This window comes from Cavia porcellus, unplaced genomic scaffold, assembly GCF_034190915.1.
Source record: "Cavia porcellus strain 051 isolate PalLab524CR breed Dunkin Hartley unplaced genomic scaffold, mCavPor4.1 scaffold_10, whole genome shotgun sequence".
Taxonomy (NCBI): Eukaryota; Metazoa; Chordata; class Mammalia; order Rodentia; family Caviidae; genus Cavia; species Cavia porcellus.
In genome coordinates this window covers 59,324,516-59,336,279 of record NW_026947493.1, presented here as the reverse complement: position 1 = coordinate 59,336,279, position 11,764 = coordinate 59,324,516, and the positions used below count along the sequence as shown (strand labels likewise).

General features: G+C 31.8%; 1 protein-coding gene across 7 annotated transcripts in view; it reads right to left on the bottom strand.

The window, feature by feature from the left end:
* Positions 1-2,019: 2,019 nt before the first annotated feature.
* The window catches only part of Ralyl (RALY RNA binding protein like), a 725,971-nt gene continuing 716,226 nt past the window's right edge, over positions 2,020-11,764 (bottom strand). For all 7 annotated transcript variants that reach the window (XM_063257506.1, XM_063257505.1, XM_063257504.1 and 4 more), the window contains one exon: positions 2,020-2,994. In XM_063257506.1, coding sequence (XP_063113576.1) covers positions 2,977-2,994 — 18 coding nt within the window. In that variant the 3' untranslated portion in view covers positions 2,020-2,976. The remainder of the gene's footprint in view (positions 2,995-11,764) is intronic.

Below are 11,764 nucleotides of genomic sequence, written 5' to 3'. Positions count from 1 at the left end.
AATAACAAATGCTTAATGAATATTTGTTAAATGAAGGGACCTGTGTGGGATGAGACATTTAACACATTTTCTTCTCATGTTTCTTTCTAATCAGTTTAACTCAATCTGAAACTATAAAAGTAGGTGGTTCTTTAGCTACAACTATATTTACCATGTATCATAGATTTTTATCATGTTTTTGTTAGAAATTTTTGTATTCCATTTTATAAATACTTTTCAATGATTTTATGTGCAAATCTGATATACTGAGTTTAGAATTCATCAGTAGGCATTCTAAAATTTTTGTTGAACTTTTATATTTTGAAATTATATAGTATACCTCTCTAATCAAATTGTTTTGGAATGTTTTCAGCAGTTCAACGCAATAGCATATGTATTGAGTCTATAGATATTAAAGATGTTGCCCTCACACAGTTAACTGCAATATGTCAGGTGTAGCATGTTTCAAATATAACATTTTCCTATCATAATTTCAGTTTTAGCTATTTTAGAGTATCAATTTGAAACCTCCAGAGGTATATTACCTGATTATTTTAAAATCTTACTTTTCTGTAAATAAAATTGGATTTTTCTTTAAACTAATTTTTCCTAGTGTACAGTGAACTCTTTAGTTGTTTATTTGTTTGTTTTTTGTGGTACTGGGGACTAAACTCATAACCTTGTACTTGCACCACTGAGCTAAATTCTCAGCCCTACAGTGAACTCTTTGGATCTGCAGTGAAAGGTCTTAATGCAGTTCCAATCAAAATACCAAAATCATTATTTATAAAACTAGAAAAAATCTTAAAATTTCTATAAAACCTGAAGAGATTCAAAATAGCCAAAGCAGTCCTGAACAATTACAGCAAAGTGAGAAACATCATAATTCTGTGTTTTAATTTATACTGCAAGCTATAGTGACATAAATGAGACTGATATGAAATATACATGTAGACCAATGAAATAGAAGACACAGAAACAGCTACAATATTTTTGCTTTTTTTATATTTTAACTTCTCATCTTATTTTGAGAATATATACAGACCATCAGGGAAATTATGATACTATCAATAATTTGTGGTAATTTTAAGTTATAAGTATGGCACTATTTAATATTACAAGGACAGACAAATTGCAAAATGAGGATAATATTCACTTATGTAATTTCCTGACAAACAGTTCTTGCACTTATTTGCTGGAGAATCATGTTCTTAGCAAATTTATCTATTGGGTAGAAGATCTACTAATCACTATGCTGATTTTATTCTCAATAAAGCATAATCATAAATTCTCTCTCCACGATGGCCACCAAAAGTAGCTAACAATAGCTAAGTTTTTCACATTCCTTAAAAATGAAGTCCATTATGGATCTGGACACTAGGTTCTATTCTACAAATTTCTAGAAGCCTTTAAATAAGAAAATGCAATATATTTATTTTCTTTAATAGTAGACCAGTTTTTATTTCTTCAATATTTTATTTTTGGATATCCATTTTTGGGGTGAAATTGTATCACTTTTCATTACCTTATATTTGAGAGATGAAGATAAATTATACTAAAAATTAAATGGAAAATTAAAGGAAAACATATCATATTTTAGACTCTCAGTTTCTTTGAAAAGCACTAAATTTTTTTGATGACACTACACAATGTCTCTCTGCTGTTTAGTGAGGAATTTTTGGTCAGTTAGCTTGCAGTCTAGCACAGGCCAAATACCTCCTGATGAGGTAGATTTGTTTTAAATCCTGAAATAATTTTAAAATTCTGTGTTTGGAGACAAAAATATCTTTTGAAATGAAAATTGGAGTATAAGGGCTTTTACATGGTTTTATTTTACATGGCAAAGTAATGTGTTGAAGACCACAGGTAGTCACTCCATGAAATGTGTGAACACATGAAAGATATGACACATCAGCAAAGCTTTGCTACTTTTATCATCATAATAGTCTTTAGTAATATTATTTGTGCTATTATAATGATTTATCAATTCTCTTGGAATATTAAAACTAAGTGCACCCCAGAGAAAAGACACACACTAACTTTGTTTTAAAAGAAAGTATTTATTTAGAAATTATATGCTGAATTCTCCTACGAACTGTGAAGATGGTTCTTTCCATTTCCACAGCACAAGACAATAGCTAGGTGTATCTGAAAAACACTTGCAATGCTTGGGAATGAAGAATCCTTGGGAACAGGAGATGAAATGAAGTGGTGTGTGCACTAATTGAAACTTGCGGATCCAAAGACAAGAAAATCTTTCTTGTCCATCTAGTTCTCATCTGTATGAGCACTAAAACCTGTCCATGGATTCTCAGATCCATACTGAAATATTAGAGAATAATTGGATCATTCCAGTTCAGTAGAGCGGAGCATGCTCAATTTGGTCACAAGTCAAAACAATAGTCTTTAACTATTGCATCACATCTGAAATACTTAATTGCATTCTTTATTAATAAAATGATGCTTATTGAGGGCAGAAATATAACTTTGTTAAGTGTTGTATCCTTATGATCTGAAGTACTTTAAGCTATCAATTAAAAATAAATTATAAAAACTACCATACAATGTATCTTTTCTTACATGACATTGCATGTTGTTGTTGGAAATAAGCTTTAAACATATAACTGCAGAATACCTGACTATATATGATTGACAATGAAACATGCTAATCATAAAAATAGCTTTTACAAATATACATTTGTTTACAGAGTCTCTCTTACCATTCATAAATGTCCTTCACATTTTAAGACTTAAAAAAAATCAGCAAGAGGGAAAACACATTTACAATTTAAACCATAAAAACCTGACAATTGTACAGCTCAGAACATAGAAGAAACGGAATTTCTAAAATTGAACAATGCTGTCCATTTATTTATGTGAGATTTTAAATAAATCAAACCAAAGATGTTGCTTTCCAGTATGAAACCTCCTTTCACATTTCTGGGGGCTGTCACAGTCTCTCTTTTCCTCTTTTGTATTATCATACATTGCTTCAGATCACTTTATCTGTAGGAACTGAAAAAAGAAATAGTTATTTTAAAATCAGATATTTGTATTTCATCATTATTAGCATATATATGTATAAATTAGATTCTACAGTTCAAGCAGAAGATTAAAGAAATAATTAGATCTTTGGATGAAATTTTTAATGATAAATGCTTAGATTCATTGTTCTTGGCAATCCTAAAGTCATTTACTTTTATAGCAGGGTATTTTTTTATATCTAGCTAATTTAGTGCCTGTTTTTACACCTGAGCTCTTGTCCAAGTCCAAATATCAACAAATTCCAGGCTGGGGAAAGAAATTTTACATGCCCATGAATCTTCACTGCTCTTAACAAGAGTGACTGTACATAAAACGGTTTCTCTCTTCTAATACTATAAAATCTATGTATTTGTCTTAAGAATGAAATACATGTAAACTAGGTACTAATTTGGATGACAGTTTCTGATCAACTCTGAGTAGTCTGAAGTTTTGGGTGCCCACTACAGACATTATGAAAAAGACTGCATGGCTGCTGGGTGGTGAGAACTGTGCTGCAGGTCTGCATGTTCAGATCTTGTGCCAGGTCAAGACTACCATTTGAAAGAAGGAGAAATTTCTCTCTCTCATTGTATGTATCTTTCACATTTATGAGAGCACATATCTAAATAATTTCATTTAAAAAATGCTGTCTTTAGTGAGCATACACATTTTTATTCTAGAAGATTTTAAAGTAGATATAAAACATTTATCAGAATAGAAATTTCAGTGTTAATATCTTTATGTTAGGAAAATAATCTGTGAATATTTGGTGCCTTAATTATCTGTATTAGATTACTTAGCTTACAATAGTAGTAGTACTGTGATTTAAATTTCAATACGTTATTAAGGTGTGTGTGGCGGGGCCTATAGTCATAGTATTCTGGGATGCTGAGGCAGGATGACTGCAGGATTGAGCCCAGGCTGGGCAACGTAGTGAATCTGTGAGAGCATTTCAAAACAAAACAAAAAAAGAGGTGGAGATGTAGCTCATTACAAAGGCAATATATATATAATATATATATATTATGATTTAAAATCTTAATATGTTTCTGTGTGACAATAGAAAGCTTAAGGAATCAGGTCATCATAATGTTATATTTAATTTATTATATTTTAAGAAATATTTCGTTCTCAGAGAAGACTATTGTTAAAAAGACAAGTTACTTATGCTGGATATTAAATATACTACATTTTCAAACACTATTTACATTTGAATGCACTTAATCTGAATGCATTTAATTAATATTTGTATAACTTGCTATACTTATAAATATAATCCTAATAAATGTGTAATAATTTTAATTTTAAAACTTTAATAAATCATATCTAAAAAGTAACAAGACATATTATCTTAATAGTCTTTTAATGATTTTATTAAGCAAGCAGTTAAAAACATTTAAGAAACTATCCCTAGGAGAGAAACTTTCAGGAATAAGGCAAAAATATTTTTGGATATTTTGATACTCTGTTTCGATTGCCTCACTCATTTTTTACTTTCTTCTCCTTAAGTATGTATTAGTTATACATATGATTCTTAAAAATAAAAACATTATTCAAATGTAGTCTTCATGGAATTCTAGACTGTGTCTTCATGGAATTCTAAATTTGCACGGAAGGAGTCAATTAGTCTCTAAAGTTCAAAGTTCTGGATTTATGGTATACAATAACATGCTACTTTTTGTGTGGCATAAAGGAAGTTTTGAGTATAACCCTATGCCATATGCACATAGAAAAACTCAGTTATCTGAGTAACTTGAGAAATAAAATTAAATCAACCTGGAGACTCATGTGGATATGTGAAAATAAGGCCTAGTAACTTCTGAGCTGATTGACAGCACTGGAATATAGGAACTACGGCTATTTTTATCAGTACAACAGTAATCTTTCTCCCCAAACTCCATTGATCACTTTATTACAAATGGAAAATGCTAAAAGTGCTGCTGCTATAGTGTGTGTAAAATTTACTAATCATTGTGTTTCTCCAGGATAAGTATTGGCAGATGACATTAATTATTCTTGTACTAGAGTGTATTTGTGTATTTATGTATCTTAAATACATAAATTGTGTATTTGTGTATCTTAAATCATGTTGACTATGTAGTGACTATTCATTTTATTAATCAGCCTGAAAAAATTTTGTGCAATTTGTATCATTGTTGGTATGATTTTTCCATATTCTTTTGTTTTTAATAGTAAATGACAACATAAAATAATTATTATGGGAAGATGAAAGATAGGTTTAATATAATTTATTGAAATATTATTTCCTGCAATAGAGATTTGCCTATCACTGATATAAAAGAAAAGCTTTACTAACTTTGCATTTTGAAGTAGGTGTTACTAACTATATGCATATAAATCATGAATATAATGTTTTTATTCAAAAACAATGGCAAGACATATCTACAAAGCTTTCACAGGACTTGTCTGAGAAAAGTCTACCTAGGTGTTGGAGAAAGAGGACAAACTATGACATTCTCACTACCTCTTTTCAAGGAAGACAGTCACTTTAGGAACTGTTTTTTTTTTTTTTAACACTGTATGATATAAAACTAATTGTGTGCTCTTGAATAGTGGGTAATTTATCTGCTGTCTGTATGGGAGCGTGGATGCTTTTAGAACAAATTCTTCTGATGATGAATGCTTTTTTAGCTCTCAATGTCTTTCATTTCTGAAATACAACAAAGAGAGCCACTCAGGTGGGATTGGATTCTATTGAATCAAGCAATTTACTTCTATTTGACAAACACAAAAAAATAAAATTAATCTATAGCGCAAGCACATTTAATTTTAAACTTCATGCATTAATGTGTTTGAAATAAAATACATAAAGCAGCCAGTGGAATAAGTATACCTTATTTACAGAGGTACCCTATAAAAAAGTGAAAATTTTAAGGAAGTCTTGTGATTTCTTTAGTATCAGAAAATTTAAACTCTTTTATAACTGAGATTCAGAACTAAAAGGAAACTATATAAATTTAAATAATTTATGTTTTCAGATAGCAACTATAAAAGCAAAAAAATGAAAGATAATATGTGATGATACAGGCCATATAACACTTTATAAAAAACAAAGCCGTATAAACACAAATTTTCAATATTTATCATCGCCTTTGATCACCTTTCTTAACTGCTCAGCCACTCAGTTTTCATGACTAAGGTGAATTATTTGGCTCTGATGAAGAATCTCTCATTACATAGAAAATACAATCTAATTTAAATTTCTAAATAAAACCAACATTCTCAGCACTTAATCTGTATTATCACTATCTTTTATTATCAGCATTTAATTGTACTAGCAATCCATTATTTCAGCTAAAACTTAGCTTCTATTAATAAGCTCTTGGGAACAAGATTACATTATACTTTCATACTAAAATTCTAAATCACAAAAACTGAAATGAAATGAAAACCAAGTGGGATAATAACATTGGAATCTCTGCAAACGCAGAGACTTGCCCCATTATATAGATCTTGGAGGCTGGACTGTCTCCATTCCATAGCTATGACCATTTAGGATTCAAGAAGCTGGGAAAAGAACCACAGAGAGAACAAAAATATGGTAACTCATGAGAAATTTGAAAATAAGACTCTCAGATTGTCTTCTGACCTGGGTGTTGTGGCACACATCTGTTATCCCAGGACTTGGGAAGCTGAGGCAAGAGGATTGCTGCATGTTCGAGGAAAGCCTGGGCTACATAGTGAATTCAAATCCAGCCTGAACTGAATAGTGCCAAAAAAATTGTCTTCTGAGATTTTAACTTTAAAATCGAAATTTAAATGATGAAAGTAGAGGCTATGAAATACTTTGAGGCAGCAAAAGATTTTTTGGTCTCTAAGTGTTGATTTGAAATGTCTTTACTATGTAATTACAAAATATAGGAATCTTTCAAAGAAAAACTGGAAATGAACTTGACCTGTAACAACCAGGATATTCTTACTGTAAACATAGATTTATCAACTATCTCTGGTCACTCAATTATATTTCTAATCATAATTTCTAGTACTTTTCCTAAGGAAAACTATGTGCAGGCCAGGGTTAGCTTAGTAATAGGTCCTACTGTAAACTGATAAGTAGATTTGTTGAATGTGTATGCCAGCCCAGGAAATTTAAGATCAGCTACTTGGCATTTGTTTGTGTTACTGATAAACGAGTACAGTGAGTCTATAAGACTAACCCTAGACACTGGATTATGGAGGAGGGTAATATACCCTTCAGGACAGCCTATTTGCTAGCTGATTTCTCTTTCTTTTTCCAGAACTTTCCATGAGCATTCGAAAATCTTTAATACAGGTAATACAAAGTTCTATATGAAGGAATCTAGGATTTCATTAAATTTGAGCAATTAACAATCACTACATAACACTCTTCCAGTGCTGGAAAGATACCAAGATCCATAGAGTTTGCTAGACAAAAAGAAAGTTGATAGAAGCCCTGGCTAGACCCTTGATAATCCTGACTGCTATCAATAACCCTTCCCTTTACAATCTTGGTTGTCACTTTAGTGAGCCTTGGAATTCCCACATGGGTTTGCAAAACTCGGGTTGCTGGATTTCTGATTCACCTAAGTAAGGAGGGAAGTCCAAGACTGCATTTTTGTTAAGTTCTTTAGTGATGGCAGTCTAGCCATATCATTCCTTGAGAACTATTCACTTTACTACTAAAAGATAGTCTTCTGTGGGCATCTTGCCCTTCTATACTTCTTGCTGAGTGTATTAATGTCACTTTCTTAATGACTGTTCTTTTCCCAGGGCCACTTTGTATTACTGCTCATTTAACTTTCCTGAGAAGTGAGTTACCTCTTTTTAGAAGCCATCACCTAGTTCTGAAATACACTTTGTGATGGTATCCTTGAAGAACAGCCTTGCAAATGACTTTCTGAAAAGTCAGCTTCTCTAAATTCAGGTTTCCTCTGCTATAGGATACCACACTGTGTGTCCCGGGGCCACGTGACTCTGAGTTGTGCCCCCTTTAGCTATCTCAGCCCTCCTGCTGCTTCTGCCATAAGTGATTTTTTTGTTTGTTTGTTTGTTGTTTGGTCTCAGAAGTTGCTGTCTTTGGTCAGCAACCCCTGGACTACAGCTGGTAAGCATGTTAGCTTGCATAATTATTTTTTGAGACTGTTTGCATGCAGAAAAGCAAAGGTCTTCTGTTTTAGCTCTAAATACTTAAATATCTATCTATACTAGTTTAATGATTGACGTCAACTATAGTGATTCTTGGCAAGTCATGAATGTGCTTTGCAACTGTCTTGTGGACGTGATACTTGGTCATCTCCACTGCTTTCATTCCTGTGTCTACTCCACCTTTGCTTTGCTTTTTATTTCCACCCTTAGTCCTAATCTAGTTTTATATCTTAACCACAATGTTTTATGCAGTAATTCCTATGTCCTTACTCCCTTTTTCACCAAATAAATTTGATCAACATTCAATGTGGTTTTATACAATAGTGTTTCTCAAATATCCAAGTCAGTCAGTTTTCTTATTCCATAAGCAAACAGAAAGATCAAACAGTAGGAAAACTAGTTATCTATATAATATCATAGCATTTAAAGTAATGCATTAGATATTACAAAATGTTTTAATTTATCTTCTAAAATTAGAGGAAAATATAAAACAGTAATGTTAAATAAACACAAACAAAAATGATTAAAAAATCCTAATGTTAAAATAAGTTAAGTCCAAATATTCGTAGTAAAAATACTGTAAAGTGAAATCATTGCCAAATGATTGAATCATCTGTATTATAGTTTTATTTATGAGACTGACTTATATTACCTTGAAAATAATGTATTCACTTATATGAAATCATAAGTACCTCACCCATTACGAATATTTAGTTTGTAACATGGCTTACCACGTGATTTTTACAAAGCCTGTTTTCCAAGTTAATGATGCTATTTCCTCTTTCTAATTACTGCTATCTACAATGAAGACATTAGTGTGGTAATAGTTTTTACATCTAAGGACACAGATCACTTGATTTTAGAGAACATTTTATTTAATTGAAATCACAAATGGCTTTCAAATAAAAGGCAAATGAATTTTTCTTTTGGACTCATTAGAGAAACAAGTTTTTTTGGAGTGGTCTAAGATATAATGATGCTTTCTCTATTGTAACTTTCGAAGCAGCAGAGCACCAGAATGGCTAAGCAGGTGATTTAAGATTGTATACTGATCTTGTCCGACTCCCAGTCAAAGTTGTAGTGCTTTCTGCAGATTGATGGCTGATGGTCATGTAGTTTTATGTTGAGTATTTCAAGAGATACATCATTCTTTATTCACAAGGAGTGTTGCTCAATTTGTAAATAATTGTGGTTAGGAAAAAGTGTGCTAGATTGGGTGTAAATCTGCTAAATGGCTGGATTGTGCATTAAGCAAAAACCTAGAATATGTGATCATGAACTAGAAAGATCAGCAGAATTTGCAAAGGGTAAAGGGATCCAGGTTTTCTGATAGTGACTATGGGGTCAGATCTAAGATGGTACGAGATAGCAAGGCAGAGCCCAACTCAAGGGGCAAGTGAATTGCTATTAGACTGAACAGGAAAACAGGAATCTCAAGAATTGGACTTTCATTCATTTTGGGAACTATATCTGTTCTAAGGAACAAAACAGAATCTAGCCATTAGAACAAGCCTCACATGCCTCTCTATTAACAGCAAGAGGTATACCAAGAGTATTTCAGAATCTAAGGTGTCAATTACTTAGCTGAGCGTCCCTTGATTTGCTCTGAAAAAGGAGTGTCTTGGATTCTGAGGTGTCTGAGGCTCCCTTAATTTGCTCCAAATACTTTACTTAGATTATTAAAATCTAGATTATCCAAAACTAGGCTAGCAATCATTTTAATAATAACTGGTATTTGTATACTGTGTGGAAGTTTCAAAAATCCACTTTATTCTGCAGTTTATATGGCTTAAATTTTTCCCCCAGTGGTTCAAGCTTGGTCTTCAAGTGGACTTTGAAGAGGTGGGATATAATAAGAGGTCTTTGGGGCCACCAATGTGGAAGGATTTCAGGGAGTCCTCGTCGAACCCTGGACAGTTCTCAGTATGGAAGACCAAAACTCCCCGACCAGTGCACTTTGGCTTCCTGTTGCACCACCTGATCTCTTTGTTTCGCACTGCCACTTCTAGCACGCTCTCTCCTAGAGACCTCCACCAGACCCAAGCAGAAGCTGGAGCCATGCCCTTGAACCTTCAGATCTGTGACTTCATTGAACTTCTTTATCCAGGCTCAGAGAGTTATTAGGAACATATTAGAATTTGCACATAACCTTCTAATTCTCTCCTTGATTTTGCCTGGATGGATATATAAAGTTCTACTTTACACTAATTCAAACTCACTTTAATTAAAAACTGGCTATAAACATTTATCTAAAGGAGATGTTTTATGATATAAATGTACATTTCAGTTAAGAAAAAAGATTTATAATGTGGGTTACATAATTTTATTAAAAATGTTGGTGTAAAAGTTTAATTTAATAATGAGCATTTAATCAAATTGCACATCTGCATAATTTATCAGAAAATACATACTAACACATTAATGTTTATTTTATTTTTTCCAAATTGTACCGTGCTACATTCTGAAGGTAATGGTCGTCATGTTTTAGATGTCTTGGGCCACTGACAATTCAATTTAAGTAGCTGAGTTGATAAATTATAGTAATTTTATGCTTAAATGATTTGATTTTGATCATGCACTTATTCCTGATATTTTTAAATGCTAAATATATAGTATCTAATAGTCATTAGTTTTTGCCAATGATGGAAATGATGACAATAATTTTAGGATGCTACTCTAAATTGTTTTAAGTCAATGTAAGTGCTATGTGCCAAATGCCAATTAATGCTAAGATTATTATGAACTTCAAAGTTTTACATATTTTTCTTTCTTTGGTTCCTGGTGAATTACTTTTGTGACACAAACAAAAATATTTAAAAATTATTATGCCTAACAGAAAAATGTAATCTAGGTCTGATTAAGTTAGTGGTATAATTGTAGAAGTCCTTTGAAATTGTATAGTTAATTTATGCTTATTCTGAATTAGCTGAGGGAAAAGATATCATGGTTATTAAACTGCACATTTAACTAAATTTACTATATAAAACATTCAAAAATAGAATAGCTTTAACTTTAAAATTAAGTAAAATTAGACTGAAAAACTGATTTGAATAATAAAATGAAGAAATGTTTATTATTTGATCAACATGTTCTTGTTTTACAGGTATTTGGGAAATAGTTAATTTTTGAAAAGTCTTAAGTGTTAAAGATTTAGAATATTACCAAAATACTCTTAGCACTCAAAATCTCCTGGATGGGTAGAATCCAAGCTAATTCAGAAGTGATTTCAGAGTCCTGTAGTAACTTGGATTATCATGATTCTTTTTAAAAACCCCATAATGAGATCAAACATAGAAGAAATTGAAAATTGGGTTTTATTTGTCTCATAATGACTATGTCATATCCTTCCAATTTGCTTTCTGAAATAAACTTTATGAAATAGTTTTTGGATATCAGCTCACTTATCTGGGTTTTTCTCTTTTCAATATAAAATTTAGAATTCTGAATTTAGAAACAGTATCAGTCCTATGATCATTCTGGAATGAATCAATTAAAACCTTGGAGGTTTGAGTTCAATAAACTGATGGCCTAACTCAATATAGTGTAAGCTGATTTTTCTCCCAGAGAATATCTGTGAAAAAAATCTGTCCCCAAATCAGAAAATCAATTTTTTATTTGAAGGGATTTTCCTTTG